Source organism: Salminus brasiliensis, chromosome 25 (assembly GCF_030463535.1).
Source record: "Salminus brasiliensis chromosome 25, fSalBra1.hap2, whole genome shotgun sequence".
Lineage (NCBI taxonomy): Eukaryota > Metazoa > Chordata > Actinopteri > Characiformes > Bryconidae > Salminus > Salminus brasiliensis.
In genome coordinates, this window is record NC_132902.1 from 12,079,506 (window position 1) to 12,105,128 (window position 25,623).

The 25,623-nt window shown below is 42.2% G+C and overlaps 2 protein-coding genes and 1 non-coding gene across 3 annotated transcripts in view; all 3 read right to left on the reverse strand.

Moving 5' to 3' along the window:
* lrp3 (low density lipoprotein receptor-related protein 3) overlaps positions 1-17,796 on the reverse strand; it is a 34,280-nt gene extending 16,484 nt beyond the window's left edge. Inside the window, exons 1-2 of the mRNA XM_072671507.1 lie at positions 16,599-17,796; positions 5,453-5,591 (exon numbers count right to left, since the gene is read on the reverse strand). Of these exons, the coding sequence (XP_072527608.1) occupies positions 5,453-5,591; positions 16,599-16,674 (215 nt within the window). The 5' untranslated portion in view covers positions 16,675-17,796. The remainder of the gene's footprint in view (positions 1-5,452; positions 5,592-16,598) is intronic.
* Positions 17,797-17,821: 25 nt separating this feature from the next.
* Positions 17,822-17,895, reverse strand: trnat-agu (transfer RNA threonine (anticodon AGU)). The gene has a single exon. It is a non-coding gene; the product is annotated as a tRNA-Thr (tRNA).
* Positions 17,896-17,913: 18 nt separating this feature from the next.
* The window catches only part of LOC140548115 (WD repeat-containing protein 88-like), an 8,927-nt gene continuing 1,217 nt past the window's right edge, over positions 17,914-25,623 (reverse strand). The window contains exons 4-11 of the mRNA XM_072671510.1: positions 24,322-24,385; positions 24,028-24,166; positions 21,831-21,960; positions 21,291-21,475; positions 19,629-19,711; positions 19,441-19,509; positions 18,349-18,447; positions 17,914-18,223 (exon numbers count right to left, since the gene is read on the reverse strand). Of these exons, the coding sequence (XP_072527611.1) occupies positions 18,077-18,223; positions 18,349-18,447; positions 19,441-19,509; positions 19,629-19,711; positions 21,291-21,475; positions 21,831-21,960; positions 24,028-24,166; positions 24,322-24,385 (916 nt within the window). The 3' untranslated portion in view covers positions 17,914-18,076. The remainder of the gene's footprint in view (positions 18,224-18,348; positions 18,448-19,440; positions 19,510-19,628; positions 19,712-21,290; positions 21,476-21,830; positions 21,961-24,027; positions 24,167-24,321; positions 24,386-25,623) is intronic.

Here is a 25,623-nt window from a genome sequence, read left to right on the forward strand (position 1 = left end):
CCCCCTCCCCTCAAAACACTCTTACTATTGATTGTTTTACAAATTGCTGTTCTTTATAGTCGGTTAAGCAATTGATTACTTAATCATTTAAAGGGAAACATGATCTTTAATATGCAGGCCAGGAGACCTTCTTCCAAACACTCACTTCTTCACCTTTTACCTTTTTTAGAGACTTTAAGACACTTTCAGATTCTTGGATGTATGGAGACTGACTGTTCCTGACACTAGATAAGAACTTGTTTGTGCTAATTTCGGAGTTGTCAGGACCAGAGCGGAGTGTTTCATGATCAGAGAGGAGGGCAGTCAGTAGACTCAATTCCTTTCAGTGCCCATTCTAAATTCACAGCTCGAAAAAGGACATTTTATCCTGGATTGCTGAGTAGAAGTACAACACACCACTACAGGCACTACATTTCCCATAAGGCCCCAGTATCTTTTTAAAAGTTAAGTTTTTTTTTATTTAAACAGTGTAATGGATATCTGTAAACATTTAAAGCAATAGACAGGGTATTGATAGCTCATAGGTGTATGTTTTGGTTATAGCTACTTATAACCATGTAACCTACTATTAACACACATTAGACTATTAAAGCAAAGGCGCTTGTTAAAGTAGCAAATGCATTACTTAGCATAGTCAATTAGTCAAGCAGAAGGGTATAGCTGTGCCCTCTGTGTGCCCCAGTGCAAAATGTAGTAAGGCTGTAGAAAGGCTGAACAACAACAGGTCAGACACTGCTGATGTGGTCATATTGACAGATTCTATCCAATGGTTTTCCATTTATTCATTAAGATTAAGTTCTGATATGCTTTAAAGAACAACCTGGAAAGTTCACTTATTTGCTTTTAATATAACAAAAAAATACATTTATTTTATTATTTATTGATTTATTTATTAATTTACATAAAGTTTCAATGGCTTTGACCAAATCTGTGATAGTTGAGAAGAGGAAACACCCAGGGGTGCACTCCCCTCCCCCTTTCTCTCTCCCTCTCCCTCTCATGTCGTCAGATTCTGATTCCCTGTTAGTAAATATAACACTGTGATGGTTTGTGTGCGCTCAGCTCATGAATGCAATATTTCCTGATACAACTTGAAGGCAGCATGAATCCTGGCAGTTGGCAGGTTTGCAGGGAGATGGTTCTCTGTGCTGGAGCTCATTACCATTCAGGATATTTCAGTATATTCCCCAAAGCGCTGCAATACTCCTGACGTGCTTCGTGAAATGTCCAAGTCTGTCTGTCTTAATGTCATTCTCCATCTGCCCCCAGTTCTGGATGAGTGGAGCAGAGAAAGCTGAATATCCACTCACACAGAACCCTGCAGGTGTAGAGACAAACTCAAAAAGAGAAAAAGGGAAAGAGTATCTTAAAATGATTTTGCTGAGAAGCCAGACCATCCATCAGTTGATTTAAGGATGAGGTCATGCTTTTTATTTTGAAACATTACACAAGTCAATGGTGAAGCCAGAATGTTATTTGAGGGGGACCTGGTTAATGGGGGTTGCTAAGAAGCATCATGTCCCAGAGGACAAGCAACACAAACATACTGTGCCTTCTTAAGAAGTCTCATCCAAACGTGTATCTACCCTTCAGAATTTTCTATATTTCTGCATAAAACTGACCAGCATAAATTTTTTGCCAATGATAATGAGCTCTCCAGCATGTGATCAAGACTGCACAGTCCATTTCCAGAGCAGCCCTCCCTGCAGGACATCTACAGGACTAGGGTTAACAAGAGGGCCCACAACTTTATTAGGGACAGTACATACTCTCAACACAGCCTCTTCATGCTCCTACCAACGCTACAACAGCGTGAATTTTAGGACAGTCAGACTGATGAACAGTTTCTATCCATAAGCCATCAGGCTTGTGAACACCTCCTTCCCCCTTCCACTCTGAACTGGCTGAGCTCTGACATGCACCCATTAATATGAGTCCAAGACACATATCGCTGCTACCGTTGTACCAATACGGTTTATTTTGGTACTTGCACAATGAACTTTACACATGCACTTTAGTGCATATACACTTATTTAGTGTATATAAACACGATATTTATTTTGTTTCTCTCTTTTTATATTGATATTTATAAGATTATGTCAGTAAAAAGCAAAGTAAGAATTTTTGTACAGCTTGTTCTGCTGTGCATATGACATATGACTCTTGAATCTTGAAAGTATCAGATTAATCAAACAAAAGAGACTAAAATACTAAAACATGGTAATTTATTTACTACGGAAAATGATGAAATATTGCATATCTGTGAGTGGCCTTTAGGATTAGCAGATCATTTGAAGGTAAAATTAAGTCAGGTGCGTCTTCAGGTGTTTTCAACCAATGGGACGACAATCAGGTGTAACCGGATGCCCTGTTTTATTAAAAGAACAGGGCTCAATCAAAGTCTGATCTTTTCAACACGTGTTTGTGGAGGTGTATTTTTGTACAGACAAAGGAGATTTCTGAGAAAAGAGTTGATACTTATCAGGCTGGAAAGGGTTACAAAACCATCTCAAACAAAATGGTACTTCACCAATCCACAGTGAGACCGATTGTGTACAAATACAGGTCATTTAAGACCATTATTACCCTCCTCAGGAGTCAGGTCACAAATGAACCCAAGGTAACATCTAAGCAACTAAATGCCTCTTTCACATCAGCTAAATGTTAATGATTCCAGCATCAGGGGAACAAAGAACAACTATAGTGCGCATGGCAGGGTTGCAGGGAGAGAAAAAAAGCTAGACTATCTCCAATAAGAACATTGCGGCCTGTCTGCTGTTTGCTACAAATCACAAGGATAAGCCAGAAGGCTACTGGAGCAATGTTTTTGGATGGATGAGACCAAAACAGATCTTCTTGGTTTAAAAGATAAGCATTATATTTGGAGAAAGGAAAAGGTGACATTCCAGCATAAAAAACCTTATCCCATCTCTAAAACATGGTGGCGGTAGTTTAATAGTTTGGGCCTGTTTTGCTGCATCTGGGCCCGGACAGCTTGCCATCACTGAAGAATGAATTAAGAATCATACCAGAAAATTGTAAAAGGAAAATGTCAGGACATCTGTCTGAGCTGAATCACAAGAGAATGTGGGTCATGCAGCAAGACAATGATCCCTCTGGACAAATGTCATTCTACCAAAGATTGGTTAAAGAGTAAAGTTAATGCTTTGGAATGGCCAGGTCAAGGTCCCGACCTCAACACAATAGAAATGTTGTGGAATGACTTGAAGCAAGTAGTTCATGGGAGGAAACCCACCAACATAACAGAGTTCAAGCTGTTCTGTACAGAAGAATGGGGCTAAAATTGAAGTTCAGGACTAATCAACAGTTAGTGGAAAGACTTAGTTGCAGTTACTGCTGCACAAGGAAGTCACCCCCGGTACTGAAAGCAAAGGTTTACATACTTTTCCCACTCACAGATTTGTATTATTGGATCAGTTTCCTCAAGCCTCTCATTTCTCATTTCTTTATAGGGGCAGTGGTGACTCAGCGGTTAGAGCGTCGGGATATCGATAACAGGGTTGTGGGTTGGATTCCCGGGCTCGGCAAGCTGCCACTGTTGGGCCCTTGAGCAAGGCCCTTTACCCTCTCTGCTCCCCGGGCGCTGGAGTTGGCTGTCCACCGCTCTGGGTGTGTGTGTGCAACATAATGCAACAAAAACATAAGTACAGTCAATTTTAAATAGAATTTTTTATATGAACTTAAAAGCTGATAAAAATGTAAGCTAAATATACTGCTCGTCAGTCAAATAAAGGATGTTTGATATAAGAAAATTATTCAAGTATATATTCAAGTATAAATTAAATTCAAATTTATTTTTATAAATACCAACTCAGAGAGCAAGACATGGGTAACAGTGGCAGGAAACCACCCTATGAGCAAGAGGAAGAAACCTCTCGTTGACAATAGAGACCATCCTTCCTTCGTCAACAATAGAAAGCAAAACATTAAATCAAGGACTGCAGTAAGAGCTGTGAGAATAAAGGAAGAAAGTGAGCCTCGTCATACGTTAAGCTTATAAGAGGTTGTCTATAAGGACATCAGTACAAATTGGTGAGGAATTTAGTATAGTTTGAGGCAAGTGAACAATGTCTGATCATTTTGCTCTAGCTATACTAGCCCTACACTCCCCTGTCTGTGGACATATCTATCTGGTGAGTAAAACCTAACTGTAAATCTCCTCAGTTCACCTGCAGTGTCAGCAGTTTCTTTAGGCCCATTCATCACTTACAGCTAAGACAGTCAAAGAGGCATCTGCTACAAGACTAAATGGGTGCCGTTCATCTTTATAACAGTGCCAGGACACTATTACAAAACTGACTGACTATACAGTTGTGGTCTTATGGAAAAGTCCATAAGGACATATTTAGTCATTCTCTGATTCTTAAACCCTTACGAACACTAAGAGGAGACCAGGAGACATGGTCAGCTTTAAACAACTGTCAGGAAGATCTGTGAAGAAGAAGACCTCAAAACACAATTAATGCTTACAAGGCAGGGGGAGCCTAGAAGAAGATTTTCAGCCAAGCATTAGCTTCAATTTCTACCATGTGGAATGGCTGGTTAGGGGAATTGTGGCAGTCAAGAAGACCAAGAACAATATCAGAAAAAAATGATCATATACTGGTAGAACAGGCAAATCAAAAGCCCATATGATTGCCAACAGCCTGCATGAAGGTTTAGCAGAGTCAAGAGTGGTGGTACACTGTTGCACTGTGCAGCACTGCCTGTACAAACATCATGGAAGAGTCAAAAGAAGGAAACCTTAACTGTTATGTTGGTAAAAAAAACTCAATAAACTCAATACATCTAGACACCCCAGATGGGTTTGGGGGAAAAAAAGTGCTGTGGACAGATGATGCCAAAATAGAGCTCTTTGCCCACAATCAGCAAAAGCATGTTTCATGAAAAGCAGTGTTTGCAAGCTGTGATTTCTGCCTTGTTACCAAATCCTGGCTCTGTATTGATTTAAGCACTGCACTGCTCAGCGCTCCATGTAAACATTTTGGATATAGTGAGGGAATAACTTAAGTGAAAAATGCAATTTAGGATGTAGCCTGCTTAAGCCAAAAGCAATCGAATGGTCTAGCAGTTGCTTCTGACCCTATACGACATACTGTTATCTACAGAAAGTGCCAAAAGTACACAATCTAATTCAGATTTCATAGATGGCTGCTAAAATTGGATGTGATGGACATACTTTTGTCCATTTTCTGGATAACTGCAGTCACACAGCGCTAATTTAAGGATGCTGTTTGAGCAAACTGGTGTGGTATAAGCCCCCATTACCTGTTATTCACATTGGCCTCCAAGCTTTAGTGCTAAGAAACAAGCCAAATGTGTCTACATTTGGGGTAAAGGGAAAATTGTATACTTGTGTATATTATTTTTCCAGAACTACTACAGCAACATGAGCCATGTGAGAGAGAGAGTGTGTGTGTGTGTGTGTTACCTTATAGTGATGACCTCTCCACGGTTTCCCTGGATGTTCCATGAACAGTTGACCCCAGCTGGGTAGTTAAGAGGCCAGGATGGGCTGTAGATGACGCCTCTTCTCTCAGTGTGCAACTCCACCTTACCACCACAAGCAGCTGACAGATAGACACACACACACACACACACACACACACACACACACACACACACACACACACACACACACAGCAGAGGAAGAACATTTTAGGCAAAGTGTGCATACAGGTTACTCTCCTTACTTCACTACATGCCCTTCAGATACAGTCGCAGTTGTATTGTCATCTGTTTGGCACCACACCAGCCTCTTCCTTCTGAAAGAAACAGCTTAAACCAGCAGAAATTCCATGAATTGAATCAGCATAAACATAATATGAAGAAAGAAGGAACTAGAGTTGCCCCAATACCAGAAGCGTATATATATTTATACATATAGAAAATATTTCATTCTGCAATATATACTGCAATATTTCAAAAAATAACACCAGATTTCACCAGACATCAGTGAGCCAACATGTTATGATATATAATGTACCTTGGCACTCAAGATTGGACTAAAATAAATTATATTTAGCAGACATAACTGTCATGGAAAATGAGAAGAGTGCAGAATTTGTTTTGAAACTCTGAAACTGACGTATGATATAATTTGACACCTGACATTGCACGTCCTGCGATGTGACTACTGTGCATGCACACATTCTGATGAAGATATACTGTGAAGCCTAATTTCAAAGTGTAGGAGCACAATGCTCAATACTATACAGTACCACACAGTGCAGCAATCAGCACAGTGTTCTCAGAGTCTTCCCCACACTTTGACCGTACGATCAAACTGCCGTAGGCACAATCTGGACTCACTGCTTAACATAACGTTCCTCCACAAGTTCAGGTTCCAGTGCACATGTTGCAGACACCAGTGCAAACAGGCCTGATGGTGAAGGGCGGTCATGGCAGGCCTCCTGGCAGCCCGATGAGACCGGAAATGCGTGCAGAGAGCCATTAGCCATACAGTCCTGCAAACCTTGACTGCAAATCTGAGTGCTGACAGGTTTACAATCTTCTTGGGGTGTTGTCCTCTTGGGACGCCCACTTTGTGGCCCGTCTCCGAAACATCCCTCATTATATTGAACTTGTTCTTCAATTTGAAGATGATATTAGGGCTCACTCTAAATAATGCTGCAACCTGGTTTTGCGGAACACCAGCTTCAAGTTGCCCTATCGCACGGGCCCAGTTCAGTCAAACGTGGCGTGTCGTTTCTCTGAGCAAACACCTGCTGACCACTGTAGCAGGGCCCATGCTCACAGGTGCTGCCAATCTGGTGCCAATCAGTGTACCAGACCCTCAAAACAAGTGTAAATAACAACACCAGAATAAGTTGTTTGGCAATGGCAGAGAAGATTTGGCAAATTTTTCATGGGCGCAACCCACATACTCAGCTCTACTGCTCAACCCACAAATGTGGCAGCATTTAAAAGGAAAATGAACAGGCATTCTAATGGTATAATATTTATTGTCATGAAGCATTATTACAACAAATAAATAATCTACTAAATACACATTTCCTTACTTTTTGTGTTTATATGTTTTTACTTTAACCATTGTTTTATGAAACCCTTCTGTTTAGGGAGCTTTTACTGGCATTAAACTCTTTGGATGTCTGTTCCCCATCACCATCACTGAACAACCCTTGACTTGGTAGGTTTCTGTAGAACAGCACACATTACATGAAACCACTCTGAATGACTGTTGAAACCATGACCATTTCATTCAGCAGTAATTGGAGCAAGTAATTCCCTTTAAATAAAAGTATTACAAGTTGTGTTACTGAAGAGATGCTGAACTTTTGCAACTTTCCTCTATAAGGAACTACGTCAGAAGATGTATCTGCTTCATAATTCTGTTTGGCTTCAATTAAAAAGACTGAAGAACAAGAGAAAGGTTTCTTTAAGAGGAATAATTGGCTTGACAAGTTTAGCCACTGCACTAGTTCATAGCACACACTGCCTGTACCTGTAGCATATTAAAAATAACAACAGATGCCATCACAGCTCTAGTATCACAATAATATTGTATCAGAGGGCCTGTAGTGACTCCCAACACACACACAATTCCTGACCGCAGGACAGGTGTGTGTGATAGTGGCAGAATTTGATCCACTCTCTCCGGGTGTTGAGAGAAAGCCTGCAGGAGCCCACTGACACACTATCCTTCATTTAAATGAGAAAGAGAGAGGGAGAGGGAGTGCTGGGCAGTGAATGAGCATTAGCTGAGGGAAGAGGTGAGGTAGAGATGTGGGCAGGAAGATGGAGTGAGGGATAAATGAGTATCAGAGAGGATCATAAAACATCAGCTCCAGCCTGAGTGTGTAACTCTGCATAAACGCTCTCCGGGGACAGCAGGCCAGTACCAACCTGCCAATGTTAAGTGTGTGTGTGTGTGTGTGGGTGTGTTCCAACTACTTTTAGAGGGTGGGAAATGAGCCAGAGGATGTGTGTACTTGTAAAGGACCTGCAGGACATGGATAACACACTGGTATTGTGATCACACTGCTAGAAACTGTGACCTGGCTCAAACTAGTCTACTTGAGGCGGATTACATGAACTTCCCAATTAATCAAAGCACCTATAGAAACATCTGGATCTATCTGTGATTGGTCAGGATGCTTACAGCACACAGTCTGTACATTGCGATTGGTTAGAGGACTAGTTTGTATATTGAAGCCTCCTGCAATATTAGTATTGCAAGGCTAATACAGCTATAATTAACAGACAGTATGTTCAGCAGGGTTATTTAAGGTGGAACAGAAGGTTTGAGGAAGAGGAAAAGTTTAGCTTAGTGCTAGCTCAGAGTCTCACTGTAAATTATATCCTTTAGATCAATTTAGATCCCATTAGATCCTTTTGGGAAGATCTAAATGTTCCTTCCATCCCGTCTTTACTCCTGAATTCTACCTGGTTAGAAACCAGACTATGGTGGAAATGCTCTGCTCTACCAGAGAGAGAACCAGGCACCTTTCTTTGGTTCTAAGCCAGCTCTGAACGGTGCATTCAGAACCGAGGAGGAGGAGGCTAATGCTAATACACCTACAAACTAAGTGATCTGACTGCAGAGTTGTAAAGGAACTGGAAGCTATGCCGATAGGAAGGTCAGTCAGACTGGATGTAAGATATTAAACACTACAGAGTTTAAAACAGTAGAATTTAGTCTGATTTTAGAAACGGGTACTAAAAATAGCGTCCTTACTGAAGTGTAGTAGCAGAGATTTGCACAGTTTACCTGTAAACTATATAAATATAAAAACACAAACATCATAATCATAAAACAAACCAACATCTGACATAGTCCTAAACCAAAGCAGAAAGTGACTTTGTACAATTCTAACAAGACCAGATTAAACGTTGACCTCACTGCGGACCTCCCTGGCTGTCTGTTAACTAGCGTGGCTAATCCAAAAAAACACATGATTAGAACATTAAAACGTTAGCTACATTAGAAAAAAATGAAAACCAGCACACGACACAACACAATCAGACCATTTCGCCTCGAAAAGGAAGCAAGCTAAAAGAAGGTAATCAGAGAACAGCCTTAAACACAGAACACCTCTAAAATAGACGAAGCTTAACCCAAAATTAACTCATCACATCATCCATCAAAGATTGTTTCTTGTAATTTAGTGTAAGTTGACAATAAACCAGGTCGCATTATTTATTTAACAATATATTGTTTTGTGTTACTCATTAGTTGGACCCATTTTTTACCTTTATATAATCAAGTAATTGATTACCGATGTAATGAAGTGAAACCATATAGTGAAAGAGCTGTTAATATTAAACCTTTATAAAGACAAACACTCATCTGTAAGTAAGGACAGTTATGTAGGGCTGTTGTGTAGGGGGAAGCAGAAGTATGCTGGCATTTACTCATGCAGGTGTGTATGGTGCCAGAGTCTTCACTGAAGAGGCCAACACCAATAATTTCCCCCTCTAAGCAGCACCACTTGTGTATGTCGGCTTGTGCAACCCACAGCTTGTGTCTGCAAAGACTCAACAGAGGCAATGATTCAGATTTAGAAACCGTGATTTGACTCATGGTGTATTTGCTGCCGACACATTAGCGTGTGAAGGAGAGAGAGAGAGAGTGAGCGAGCGAGGACACTGCTGGTATGGAACCCTTCGTTTGTAAATAAACTCTTTATTATCTTCAGTTAGACTCAAGCCAATCTGCCAGCTTGTGCCTCCCACCACAAGGCGCAAGGTGAGCACTGTCTGCCATATGGGCTTCTGAGTGTCATCAGTAACCACACCGGGACACTGGAAGGGTATCAAGCAGTACCACCCAAGTGCAAGACTGTGCAAGAAGTGACATAAATGAGTAGTTCAATCATTTACAAGTTTGAGGGTATCGCGAGTCCCCATTTAACCTGACTACAATGCTGGTGGGTAGGTAGGGTGTTGTTGCCATCTGCTACATATTACTTAAAGGAATAGGTTGATAAAAAGAATCGAATCATCACAGAGATTCATCCCGTATCCTAGAAGCAGTGGATGAAGACATGTTCAGCCTCAGAAGTTTGGTTCTTTTGTTTAATGACTGAAGATGCTCAGCTAACACTGCTAACAAACACCGGACTTGGATTGTCACCAACCTCATCTTAATGAATATATCATCCAGATCTTTATTTGTTTGGAGCAGACATACTGATGTGGCAGAGCTACATGATTGGGCAGTCGTTAAGAGCAACCGTCCCAATTTCAGCTAAATGTTTAAATAATATCTAAACTGATTTTTGTTTATGTAGCTTTATCTGCATATATTTATTGAGATTTATTGACATTTACATTTACAGTTAAGGCATTTAGCAGATGCTTTTCTCCAGAGTGACTTACAAAAGTGCTTTGCTATTTACCCAAGAAAAACCTCAGCTAGTTTGAATAGACTAATAATTCAAAGATACCTCTAAGCTTTAGACACCACTAAACACAAGTCAGTAAGGTGACCACTCTGCTATTCGCCCAAGTATTCTCGGAAGAGGTGGGTCTTCAGTCTGGGTTTGAAAACAGTGAGCGACTCTGCTGTTCGGACACCCAGGGAAGCTCGTTCCACCACTTTGGTGCAGGACAGAAAAAAGCCTGGACGCTTGTCTTCCATGGATTTTGAGGGATGGCGGGTCGAGCCGAGCCGTACTTGAAGCTTGAAGTGCGGATCGGCTTTTGACCATTGCCATCCACATCCAGCGTTCGTAATCACGTTAGCCTAGCATTTCTATTGTAAACAACAACAACAAAAAACACTTCAGAGATCATGCATCTGGAGGAAGCATTAAAATCACTAATTATTTTTTGCCAAAATGATTCTTTTAATTTGAAACATCTGTTCTAATGTAGACTATAAGGACAGAAAGTATTGGGACACCCGCTCATTTATTAGTTTCTTCTGAAATCAAGGGTACAAGAGTATTTACTCTTCTTACCCTTTTGCTGGAGTAACTGTCTCTACTGTCCAGGGAAGACTTCTTCCTACTAGGATGGGATTAGGATCTTGGAACATACAATGAGGGCTTCATTACAATCAAAGACAAGAGTGTAAGTGAACTCATCCCAAAGGTATTGGATGGTGTACCATCATTCTAGAGAACACAGTTCCACTGCTCCACAGTTCAAAGCTGGGGGGGCTTCAATAATCCTATAGCAAGAGTTCTACTCTACTGGCATTCCTTATCTACAGGGACTTGGCAAACTGTGTGTGTGTGTGTGTGTATTTTCACAGGTATTTCACATGTATTTTCAGCAATGGGTGCAACTTAAGTGCAAAGTAGCTGAATGTATTCACTGAAGGGGTGTCCATAAACATTTGGACATAAAGTGCAGTACAGTAATGATTATGTACTCATGGTATGTGGAATAAAATATTGCAAATTATACACTACATGTTTTTCTATGAAAATTTTTGATAATATGCAATTATTAATTTACAGTAATTATTTTAAGCAAGTACTGACAAGCTTAGATATTCTGAATATTTCGCTTTACTTTTTCCGTAATTATGGAAAAATCTGCAGCGTCCTTCATTGTATGATTCCAAACCTGGGAAATGTTACAGCCTTAAACTCAAACAGGCCTTCAAACAGGTTCTTTGGAGCTTTAGAATTACATCTAGTACATCTAGTACATCTTTTGGTAAAGAAGATGTGCAAGTGTGTGAAGAACCTTTACATAATAGAAGGCTTCTATATCAGTAAAAGGGTTCTTCCTCCTACCTCGTTAACAAAAAATGAGCGGCCCACCAACCCTGGTCCAGGAGGCCCACTAATAGTACAGCCAGTGCCACCATTTAAGAACCAAGCCAAAAGTGGTTGTTACTTGTGACTGTGTAAAGAACCCTTTTTGGCTGCTTGATGTTTAAGAGGGTTCTGTTTACTGTGGCAGTGATGAGAACAGAAGTGCTTTCATAAGCGCTCCAGGCAGCAGAGTGTCAGTGAGATTAAGGCTGTGTCTTCATTTCTCTGTCTCTTCACACAGAAAGTGAAGTGCAGGGCTGAGCTAGCGGAGTCAGACCCCACAGCTGCCAGGAGGGGCCGGCTTTTAGTTAAAGCATCGTATGGATTCATTGCTGTTCTCCCCCTAGGGATGCATATTGCATCTCCATATCTAAGTCAGTCTCTTTTTAATGCAACACACAGACACTCTTGCTTCTGGGTGGATGATGAAATTCTGTTTTCGGAAAGATTAGTCTCATCACGGTTACATAATGAAATGTTTATAATGAATTATTTATAAAAATGTATTTTTTTTTACTTGGCAGATTATTGAAAACTGACATTGCAGATTTATCCTGCAATACTGACAAAAAATAATTACATACATGATCAAATCCATATTATATCATCTAATATATCTGCATATAATAGTATATATAATAATATAATAGCATTTTTTGCCTATATATAGGCAACACCTTGGGTTGTATTGCTTTTACACAACAGTTCTAAAAATAAATAAAGCAAAATTATATTTCCTCAACAAGCAGCTTGTTGCTACGTCACAAAAACGAACTCCACTCACTGCACAGCCTGCAGCTCCTTCTCCAGCTCCTCACACAGACCAACACATTCAACTCCGTCTCTCACTCACTGTTGTTTCCTCATCTGTTTGGTTGTTACATTTATGTTACCAGCTACTTGGTTTAACAGTGATACAGTGTTGGTGAAAAAGCTTAGTTACAGTGCTTCCCAATCCAGCGGCTCTCGTGGTCAGAACTAGCTGATGTAGAATAGTGTTTTAATTGAGCAATGTGAATACAGAGTCACTACTCTTACATTCAGAAGGTAGATTACATTTAATTTATGCATAATCTCTCATATACACACACATCTGCTCCTCTCCTAGCTTACTAACTCTATCCATTTAGCTCGTAAAAACTGGACTTTGAGAAGATGTGAATCAGGACCCACATTTATCGAGCATCTTCAATAGTTGGTTAATGGGGATTTAACACCAGGCCATTTTGCCATTCTGGTAGGGTTTGTTTCGTTGGATACGGTCATTGGGGGGGGGGGGGGGGGTCCGATCCATAATTTTAGTCCTGTAATTGATAGGAACTTGATCAGTGGTTCAGCTTTGGTTTGGGTTATGATGTTCTTTATAGTTGGTGCTATGCGGAGTCGGTGTCTGCTTCACTATACAAGGAGTTCGGGAGGTTTGGCTGTGTGGGGAACCCTCACCCCTTAATAGAAAGAACTGCGTTTCAAGCATCTTCAAATAAGAACACTATTCTGATCAGATCTCATCAGTCCATGTTTTTGCATCAGTGCTATGAAAAAGGCATGACCTGGTCCCTAAACTAGCATTCAGTCATTTCTACTACAATCTTAAAAATTCAAAAGAACCACTTGAATAAAAAGAAAACGGTTCTTGGCCAGGTTAGTTAGTTATTCATAAAACCTTTGTTAATGGGTGTATATACATGGACAAAAGTAATGGGACATCTGCTCATAATAAGAGAAAGAATCCAGCACTTTTCCAGCACTATGTAAAACCCTTTTTTTGCATACATCCAGCATTTGGGTGAAAAGAAAGGAATTAGCATGTGTGGCTACTGTATGTGTATTGCACAAGTAAGGCACATCCATCCACTGTTCTACGATGGAAGAAAAATATCAGAATTGCTTACATTTTTAAGGCTGCGTGTCTCAACATGGCTCCTGCACTTTGTGTGTGTGTGCGCGCGCATGAGAGAGAGAGAGAGAGAGAGAGAGAAAGAGAGAAAGAGAGAGAGAGAGAGAGAGAGAGAGAGTTTGTGAAAAGGCCTTTTGTGTCTACGTGTCTGTTTCAGCATGAAAGAGAAGAGGTAGCTTCTCAGGTGTCTTGAGAACAAGTCCTACTCTCTCCAGACTCCCTTTTCAAACACTCCTGCCCTTTTGGTGGGCTCTTGGAGTAGCACTAATGAACTACTGTTTATAAAACAATTCTGTATTAAATTAAAAAACGCTTTTTCAACTTCCACATCATGTAAAGGTTCCTGGAAGTGTCCGTCTCACCTATTCAGAACCCTTTAATCATTATTAACCGTGTATCTGTGTCAAATCCAGCATGGTGTGTGTGTGTGTGTGTGTGTGTGTGTGTGTGTGTGTGAGACCCCATGAGAACTGGGATCATGGAAGTGACCCTACCCAATCTCACCACTCTAACAATCCCTGTACTCGTCTTTTGTCTGCAAATGTGTTTGTTTGGGTGCTCTGCTGACCTCAGCAGCTCATATGACATCTCAGTCCAGGCAGGACCACTGGACAGGGATCAGGTTCCTCGCTGCCATAACTGTTCTGTCAAAACTCGTTAAAGGGCAAAGCTGATGCAGATCTGCCTTCACTTACATCACCAACAGCCTCTGAGGAACACCAGAAAAAAACCTGCAGTCATTAGAAGCACTATATGAGGAGCTACACACAGCTATACAAGATCAAGATCATCTCACAATCCTTATTTGGAGTCGTTTAATTAGAGCAATTATTAATTTACAGTAATTATTTTAAGCAAGTATTAAATTATGAGGTATTCTGAATATTTAGCTTTACTGACTTTCAGCATACTTCATTTTTATGATTCCAAACCTGGGAAATGTTACAGCCTTAACCTCAAACAGGCCTTCAAACAGGTTCTTTGGTGTTTTAGAATTACTTCTAGTTCTTAAAAAGAATCTTTTGGTGAAGAGTGTGTGAAGAACCTTTACATATTAGAAGGCTTCTATATCAGTAAAAGGGTTCCTCCTCTTACCTGGTTAACAAAATAACGGTCCTCCAACCCTGTGTAGCCAAGAACCCCTCCTACTTTCTTCTGAGGGTCTCACGTTTGCAACCTTCCACAGAAACCACTACCTGGGATAAAAACGATGACGTATAGGTGCATCCTATCAGACTAAAGAGGGGGAGGACGGTATAAATATGCATGTTTCTCCAGGAAAAGTGAAAACAATGCACCTTTGTGTACAGAAATAAGGTCAGACTCATGGCTGCCAAATTTACATTAATGTTAGAAGCAGACAGCATTACTGCAAAACCTCATCAACTAGGATTAGCACCTTGTTGTTCTGACAAAAGCACCATTTCAGTCATTTGCAGTCAGCAGTTCATAACAGAACTCACAAAAACAATGACTGTAAACCACAAAGTAAGCATCCGGCTCCCACTGCTCGGTCCCTAGGCCCCTCCTAAAGCTGGGGTGTATTTAGTGCTTTGAACCACCCCTAGGGACACGCTTTACACATGCATTTCAGGACAAGCTGAGAGATACGGAACAGTCCCTGACAGTAAAAGAAGCATGTGGAGTTCTTGCAAGAGTTCTCCTGACTACTTCACCAAGTTACACAGTCCCGCCAGCAGTGTGCCGAGCCCGGAGTTGCAACAAGCAGCATTCTCACTATTACAGTCAGTGAAAGTCAGTCAGTTGTTATTTAAAGGTAAACTTTGCTACTTTGCTAGTGCAGACCACGCCCGGAGTTTCTGCGTGTCAGTGCATCGGTTTATGTAAGATTTTGTTGGAAATTGATATGGTTATTTAATTATGGTTCTAAAAACACTACATGGACACCTGCACATTCCCCGTTTCTCCAGTTTCATCCTGCTTCAGTTGGAGTCTCTGCTGTCCAGGGAAGGCCTTCTACTAGATGTTGGATGAGCACTGCTATGAGGACTTCATTGCATTCAGCGACAAGACAATGAATTAGGTCAGGATATTGGATGATCATCACCACCCCGCCTCATCCACAACTCCACAACCTATCCCAAAAAGTATTGGATGGAGCACCACCATCATTCCAGAGAGCACAGTTCTTCCACTGCTCCACAGCTCAATGCTGGAGGGCGTTATACACCTCTAGCCCACGCCTGGCATTAGGTTTCATCATGTTTATGTGTTCCAGATAGTCCTATTCTACTGCCAATACTTCTCTACAGAGACTGGACAAGCTCTATCAGCAATGGGCGCAACTTAAAGTAGTTGAATTCATTCATTAGAAGCGGTGGCAAAGAACGGTGGTGTTTACATTGTTAGAGTATGGGTTCAGAAGAGGCAGATAACTTATTTTAAATCGCAAAATTAAATCATACGATAAATAAATAAATAAATAAAATAGTTCAACAGTACAGGAATCAGGTGCCACCCCACAGACTATGGATGGGGCTATGACCTATGTACAGGGGCTAGAAGCCACCAACCCACAAAAACCCTCATAGACACATTACAGTGATGGAGAGCAGAGAACACCACACACACACACACACACACACACACACACACACACACACACACACACACACACACACACAGGGAGAGAGAGAGCTGTGATTCTCAAACCAATCAGCCTTCAACAAAAGAACTCATGTCCAGAAGCATCTCCATCTCCATCTCCAGAGCCCAGAGCCCAAGGCCAGCACCAGACACCATCACCTGCCTCCTCCTAACCTCCCTTTGTTGGAGAACACATCTGCCCCACTGTTTCTTACTCCACCTCTGCTGCAGGAACTTTACTGCGAGAGGCTTCCTTCCTTCATTCGAGGAAGATGAAGATGATAATGATGATGAAGATGAAGAAGAAGAAGATGATTCAGGTCTGATCCTGGTCTACTCACCGGGGTAAACCCAAGCCCAGCGCAGACAAATGCAGTTCAGGAAGAAAAGCCTCGCCGCCACGACCTTTGCCATCATACAGAGAGCGCAGGTGATTCTTCCTTCTCCACCTTCCAGATCATTCCTGCCCCTTTTCTCTGCCGAGTCGTTTTGGAGATCTGGTTGCGCAGCGGGACGGCGCGTTCTCGTCGCGATCGCTCTCCTGCGTGCCTCTAGGAAAGGGCACGGAGCTCCTCTGGATCTTCAGGGTGAGGGCACATGAAGGAACTGCACCGGATGGGGGCATTTCAGGCATCTGAACTCCTTAACGCCGCGATTTCCATCCAGGTTCTCGCCTGGGTCCAAAAACTTCAGCTGAGCTCCCGGGTTCTCACTGGATCCACTTGCCTTCCATGCTCACCTTGAGCTCTTGGATTGGATGGATCTCAGCAATTAGCCCCCGATCGTTTCGCACCAGCGATTCCAGCAAGCTCCCCACAAAAGAGATCCTGGTTAGGGATCTGCAACAGGACGGTCAGCTAGCTAGCTGGAGACCCAGCCTAACGCACCGCCGGTCCACCGGACAGGGCGCGCTGGACGGCACTGAAGTGTCGCGGTCGCTGATGATGTGCTGTGCTTGAAGACGCCACGGTGAAGAACCACCACACACCAGTCGTTCTGCTGATTGCAGAGCTGTGGCTTTCCGCTCAGGCTGGTGTTTTCTTCATGCCGAACAGTTAAACCGCGCAGACACTGCGGTGCTCGGCTCGGGGTAAACGCGTGATCGTGTGCGTAATCCATCCATGATCACGGATTTCGCTTGTTTTCCCGTTTTCCCATCCCGTTTGAAGAAACCTCTCCAGTTAGAGGCGAATTTAGCAGTGAAAGCCCGCCCTCTAGCAGACGGGGGGCTGTACTACAGCGGTGCCATCTCAGTCATCGTGTGAAACACACAGCACACACACAGCACACACACACACATACACACAGTTCTCCGGCGTTTAACCCGCTTCACACAGCTTCAATACACACCACGTGGGTGGTGCTGCCCAGCTTCACCAGCTTCACCAGCTTTATCAGCTTCACCACGGATTCGGTCTTCGGTCCCCCAAAAGTGTCGAAAAATCGACACAACACGCAAATGCATCCATGTATTTAAATACTCGTTTTTTCTTTATTTGTTATCAATTTTAGCAATATTTTTGCTTAAATTCGCCTCGCTCCAGTTCTCGCCCCCGTTCACAAAAGGCACCGCTGGGATTCGAACCCAGGATCTCCTGTTTACTAGACAGGCGCTTTAACCAACTAAGCCACGGCGCCGCTGAGCAGCACGCTCGAATTACAGCTCAAGTACGTGTGACTACACGGTGTTATCGGCCATATCTGCAATAGTTCTATGCTCACGGTTAATAAATACATCGTATATGCACGTGGGTGTTGGATATAATAACTAGTTTGAGCGTTAATTTCAGTGCAGAGCAGCTGGCAGTAAGTTTGCTAGCTAGCTACAGGAGCTGCCTGTATTCAGAGGCATGGAGGAGCTGGCAGATAAGCTGGCTGGAGCCTTCAGTCGACAGAACACACACTTTGTGATCAGGCTGGTGTTCTCCAGGCGAGACACAGAAAAGGGTTTCCCACATTCTTCACACTGAAAAACACACATTTCAACACATGATCACTTCACGCTTTTCCTTAGTAGTTTTGATTAAACAAAAAAAAAAGAAAAGAAAAAAAAAAGCATTATACTGTAAACAGATACATGCCGTACTGTACCTGCACAATTCGAAAGCCCATTCCAGGTTCCCTCCTGGTCTCAATAACTGCAGGTATGTGTTCAGACTGCTCAATACTCCACAGGCGCACTGTAGAATCCTAAAACACACACACCCACACACATATATATGAACATACACACACACACACACACACACTTCTAGTCAACACAAACTAAAATGGACAATATGATGCTCCAGTTATTCTGTGATGCAGGAATAGAGTGTATGCATTGGGTAGAGTCCACACTACCCAATCCTAACCATCAATTTCTGCATAAAATTAAATGGTTGAAAACGTTCTTCTGAGTGTTTTTGGTGTGAAATAAAAAGGTAAAAGGTAAAGGTGCACGTATTTGTCACTGTACAGCGAAAAGTGTCCTCCGCATTTAACCCATCTGGTAGTGAACACACACACACACACACACACACACACACACACACACACACCCAGAGCGGTGGGCAGCCAACTCCAGCGCCCGGGGAGCAGAGAGGGTAAAGGGCCTTGCTCAAGGGCCCAACAGTGGCAGCTTGCCGAGCCCGGGAATCGAACCCACAACCCTGTTATCGATATCCCTCTAACCGCTGAGCCACCACTGCCCCAAATGCGACTCTGTGAAGCAACTTACTTACAACTGGCTTTAAGAGTTTGAGCTACATTGCATAAATGGTCCTGCGAGCCCTCAGACACTGTTCGGACAGCTCTTGGATAAGGTACACTCATGGTGGAGAGGTTCATGGCAGGTCACCACAGAAAACGTCTTACCAGATTTTCCCATTATGAAAATAACACACAAACTGGGCTTTGTTTACATGTCGACAATTTAATTATGGAGTAATCCCAGTAACTTTAGACCACTAGCACGCCTGCAATAGCATGTTCTTCATCGAGTTACGAATTCATTGATCTTTACAAATAAACAAGGCCAGCATTAAGCTGGCATTAAAATGAATCCCAGCCACCACAGCTCAGAGACTCATTTTCTTGAACGTATTCATTTACGTAACTGTAAGGAGAAATTGTCGGTAACGGACGCCAAACCTATATTTTGGCTGGGCGTTTTTAAAACTCTATGAGTTATGAGTGTTTTACCTTTGAGGAAGAGCTAACCCAGTTTTTATCTGCGCTGATGTCAACACCTGTCACCCAGTCCGAATGGCCCTGAGTTAGAAAATTCACAAAGGTTACTCACAGCAACATGCCGAGTGCTATCCTGCACCTGAAATTCTGATAGGTGAAAAGCTTCCTTTAATGATAAGTGAGAAGAACATGCAGTTTACCTTCAGCACCAGGGTTTTCCTCAGACCCTTCAGGTCCCACAGTGTTACAGTCTTGTCGTATGCCCCAGACACCAGAACCGAAGCTGTGGATCAGATCATTTGAGTGTTATGGACACACACTGGCACTCAGGTGCTGCTGCAGTTCTTCTGATTCTGACACTCAGTTGCTTTCCAGTCGCATGTGGGTTGTCAGAGTTGACATCTGACATGTCTTCACAGATGACAGGAAGGCAAGACTCTTCTGTGTGGCACCCAGGTGGTAGATCAAATTTCTACTGGTGGTCTAAATGCTGATTTATTTATTGACGCATTTTGTGCTGCAGTTGCTGTACCTATTGCCTTATTTCTGCTTTATGTGTCTTATATTATCTATATGGGCATTAACACTGCTCTTGATCTGGGAGTGTCTTAATGCGTTCAAATGCAGGTTGAAGTAACCAAGTTGCACTCGCTAGGGATACATTGTGTGAGGAGGAAAGAAGTGCTGGAAGTTGCTCTGGATAAGAGTGTCATAAATATATAAAGGTAAAAAAGGTAAAGGTGCACGTATTTGTCACTGTACACTGTACAGCGAAATGTGTCCTCTGCATTTAACCCAGCGCCCGGGGAGTAGCGAGGGTAAAGGGCCTTGCTCAAGGGCCCAACAGTGCCCTTTGTTGTGGGTTCGATTCCCAAGCCCGGGAATCAAACCCACAACCCTGTTATCGATAACCTGGCGCTCTAACTACAGTGCCCACTGTAATGCATCTCACACGTCAGCTCACCAGTGGACGTCCCCTGGGTCCCCCAAAACCATAAATCAAGAAACAAGGAAATAGCCTCATTGATTCGATGCAACAGAAAGCTTTCTGAATACTAAAAGAGCCCCTTGTGGAAAATCATGCTAAATCTAAGCGAGTGACAGAGTGAACAACCCAGGTCTATGGCGTGCTCAGCATCCTAACGAGTAGATTCACCCTCAGTATCTGCTGGTTTTCTGCCCTTTATGCACATTTGAAAAACGCATGTTCAGGTGAGGATAAGAAGCTTGCATGGGTGGGTTGTAGTGAGGAGTGGACAAGGTAAAACTGGGCCAATTGGAGGCTTTTCTGCTTTATATGTCACAGCAGCCACCAATGGGAGAGTGAACATTTGGAAGGGCACCACACACTGCTACATAATAAAGTAAACAAATACCTTTTAACTAAATTTTCAACACCTGGGCGTGCACTAACCAGGTTGGGAACAGCAAAAGTGTCATTTATCAGCAAAGAATAAAGACAAACCACTTGTTTTAACAAAATGCTACAAAAATACTATCAAAAAAATAAATTCAGACAAAACCCTGGCATATATCAGCACCACTGTAAAGAAATCCAAATGTATGTTTCTATACATTTCTCAATTTTACGTGAAACTACTGCAGACAACTAAAAACGATGCAGAAATTTAGAAAAAATAATGGGATTCTGCTTTATGTTTTTATCATTACTATATGGTTATGTCTTATCACTGGTTACGTTGCAAGATCAAGACTGCACGTGAATTCTTCCACATTTTGAGGTTATTGATTGCCCACGTGCATTGTATTTTGACCATATTACACTGGAGTGTTAAGGCACTACTGGTCTATGCAGGTAGATGTGTACAGTAAATGTGCTAGAAGCAAATACTAATCAGTACCATCACTGGAGAAAGCACAGGAGCTGATGCTACCATTATGACCCTTCCTGAGCTGCACTCCTCCTTTGGTGCGGAATGAACCCGTCTTCACGTCCCACAGTTGCAAGGTTTGGTCCCATGACGCTGTGCACAAGTAATGGCCATTGCTGGTGAAACAGCAGCTTGAAATGACGTTAGTGTGGGCACTTGGGGGAAACAGAAGATAACAAGAGGTTACAATAGTTACATAACCTTAGCAGCTCCAGCACACAACTAAAGAAGCAAATGTCAGACACCAAACATGTCTGGTCTGATTGAATATGTTTGGGACAAAGGTAATGTTGTGTAAACTCTATGGGTTACATCCTGGATAAATATAACCCAGTTACAGCTATCAATACAATTACACATGCATGAGTTCAATCACAGTAAATGAAGAGTGTACAGACGTACGACAAGCACATGCTGTAAGATGAGCATCAGCAGACAATCATCATTCAAAAGAAAGCTGGTGGAGAAGCTGAGCAGTCCACGCACAACCCTATAGAGTAATGTCTGTACCTGTTAATGGACAGAGTGGTTTTGTGAGAGCAGAGGTCCCATAATTTAATGGATCTGTCCGCTGAAACGCTGGCCAAGTGCTGACTCTGAGCATCGAACTGACAGCTCGTTATTGTGGACTTATGATGGCCTAAGAGATGGATAGAGAGAGTTTGTTGCCTGCATTAATGAAATGGAACATAGTAGACTGAACACACTCTCGAACATAAGCACAATCAAAACAAGATTGTATTTGAAACACTGACAAAATTAAGCATAAAACATCTGCTAATTAGAATGCTATAGGGCACTATAAAGATTATATGTGCTAGCTTGCGCTGGGCAATATGCCCAGAAACATTACCTACATTACAAATTTTTTACAAAAAGAATCATTCAACATTCTTCCTGGTCAGATCATAGGAGCAGTATACCCCTTGGACAGGGGGCCATTCCATAGCCTGCTAAAGTCAACCTGACCACGCTGGCCAACCAGCATGATCAGCTAGACCATACTAACCACCTAGACCATCCAAGACCAGCTACCAGGAAAAGCTGGTCAGGAGCTGGATCTTTCGGACAGGCCTCACGACTATCTCCAGGCTTGCTTTTACTTGCATGGACTGGCTGCTGTCTTGACTTTATGTATTTTTCTATGCCTGTTTGAGAGACTGTAAGCATGTTCTATTTCAGCACCGACTGTGCAAACATCATCATATCTGATACTTTAAGTTTACCATTAGTAGAAACGAGAACTTTATCATAGCATAGACTGTTTCACTGCCAGGCACAGCACAGCCGTTACTTTTAATAAAATCCTGCAGCAGATTAGTACTCTAGTGACGAGCAGAGGGTAAAATGAGGCTACCCTGTGCACTGTGTTTCTGTAGATTTGTCATTAAGATGCTTTGTGTAGAAAGGCAAGCTTAGTTCCTTTCTCCCTGTGGAAACAGAGTGGGTATCATTTAGTTCACATGGAGAATTGGACAATTAGGGGTTTCACCAAGTACATGTAAGACGTAATGGTATGTGTGAAGGCAAGTCCAGAAAATGCAGCAATTGGTTACATGAGATCTGTTAGCCCTCATTCTCACAGGTAGTTACTGTGAGACAGAAGAGCTGCGTTGAGTGCATGAGTGTTTGTTCGCCTCATTTTTTTCCTCTTGCTCTTGAGGCCACTGTCGCTTTCGGTATTATTCAGAACAGGCAGGGACCTGGTTTTCTGTAAAGCTGCTTTGTAAAGCGCTACAGAAAATATATAGAAATAAACTAAACAGTTTAGACGACCACTAAAATTGTGAGAACACTGGGACATTGGTAAAAATCAAATGCAGTAATATTGTCATAATCTAATGCAGTAAAATTGACATTGTGTCAATGCAGTGATATTGACATATGCTAATGCAATAATACTGACACACTAAAGCAATAATATTGATCAATTCTAATATTGAGAAACGGACAGATGTGACGACCTGGGTGACTATGACAAGGGCCAAATACAAGCACAAGAACTAGACGTTGGAGCAATGGAAGAAGGCTGTCTGGTCCAATTAGTCTACTATTTTCTTTTACAGTCATGGATAGTCAGGTGCGTGTGCTCTGTTTACCTGGGAGAAGAATGACACCAGGGTGAACCATGGGAAGAAGACAAGCTGGTGTAAGGAACATGATGCTCTGGACAATGTTCTAGAGGGAAACCATGGGTCCAGACATTCCCGTAGATGGCAATTTGACAAATGCTATTTATTTCATTGTATACCATTAATGTCATTGCAGACCAGGTCAACCCCTTTCATGGCAGTGACCTCTTTCAGCAGGATAATATGCCCTGCCACTGTGCACATAGTTTTGGGAATGGTTTAAGGATCTGCCACAGGACATAGCATAGAGCACCTTCAGAGGCCTTGTACAATCCATGCCTCAGCAAGTTGAGGCTGTTTTGGGCAGTACATGGAAGAGCAAATGTTAGGAGTGGAGTGGAGTAGGGGTTCTAATCATTTTATTTGTCTGGATTTGTATAGATTGCATCTGGAAGTCATTATTATTTCATTTAATAATATAAAGTCAGTAATTTGGCAGTGGTACAAAGCTCATTCCTGCTGCTGCTGGTGTTAAAAACACTATAAAACACACGTCACGGCCAATATTAAAGACGATATTGAGAGGTAAACCACATGATCTATACATTATATTTCATTTTACACAAGTGCTCCACCTTTCACGTAACGCAGTCTTTGTCCTGTGTCAGCACAGTTGAGGTAGAGAGCGTTCTCCATGTCTGAGGCTGAAGCCACATACTTCCCATCCCCCGACACACTGCATGACATCAATAAAGCACCCTGCGTTACTGTCCACTAAAACACACACACATTCACAGAGACACAAAAGACAGTATTAGTAAATGTTTAATATTTGCTTTCCTCATTTCCATTCCAATGTTATAAGAAGCTCCAGAATAGAGATGAAATAAAGACAGAGCAGAATATGAATGTGGGTTTGAATAATTCACCAGTATTTTGCCAGTCTCCAGGTCCCAGGCATTCACCTTCTTGTCCCAGGAGGATGTTATTACTCTGAGGGAGGGCAGAGACAGAGGCAGAAGACCTGCTATCTGATTAAATCATAAAGAATACACATACCTCTCCAACTATGAAGATCTTGGTGAGTATTAAATAATAGACAATAGACAGGCAATAATAAAATGGCTTGTATTGTAATTGATATGTTAGTGAAAGTGAGTAGCGAAGGCGCTTTATTCCATACACACACAATCCAAGTCAAATACCTAGCTGCTACAGCGTATATTAGCCATATTTATCTAGATTATGCTACATGACTATGACTTCCGTCATCATTTAGCCCAGTAATGAAAAGAACACTGAGTGATATATTAATTAATGGATGCTGTTGGAAAGGAAATGATTACAGCGGCACAGAGGCATCCCACTGAGAGTACTCTGCTTCCAGCGTTGCCTGGCAACAGCGTCCGTGGCAGCAGGGTGTGCAAACAAAGGGCCATGCAATAAAAGACCCTGACAAGGAGAACGTAATTGGAGACTGTGGTGTGGGAGAGTGTGTGTTTGTTGGTGGTGGTCGCTTTTAATGACATGCCATTTTATTTAAGAACTAAATGGATGTTAAATGCCTTGGGTTTGGCAGGTCTGTAATCAAGCTGAGTTACTGACCATGTGCTGCCTTTAATAACGATCAGCGGATGTATCACACTGTTTGAGTTCTCTCCCATGCCATTGCATGACGACTGGTATAGCATCCTCAACTGTCTTGTGGGTAGATAAATTTTTGTGGTTTTTCACCACAGGAAAATAGGGGTTTCGTGCCTTCAAACACATCACATCACACAGCTGTATAACACCAGTTGAACATATCTGATGTGACGTAGAGAAGGTTTTGATTGACAGTCTATTTTACCCCTCATTATTCCATATTTAAATGATTAGTCCAACGATTTCTGTAGCATGCGGTGGATTACCATAGATTATAATTCTATTTAATAATCTTAATAATTATGCAAGCTATTCCCTGTGTGTGATATAAATATAAATATAAATATAATGGGGCAGTGGTGGCTCAGCGGTTAGAGCGCCGGGATATTGATAACAGGGTTGTGGGTTTGATTCCCGGGCTCGGCAAGCTGCCACTGTTGGGCCCTTGAGCAAGGCCCTTTACCCTCTCTGCTCCCCGGACGCTGGAGTTGGCTGCCCACCGCTCTGGGTGTGTGTGTGTACTCACTGCCCCTAACACGTGTGTGTGTGTGTGTGTGTGTGTGAGTGAGTGTGTGTTCACTACCAGA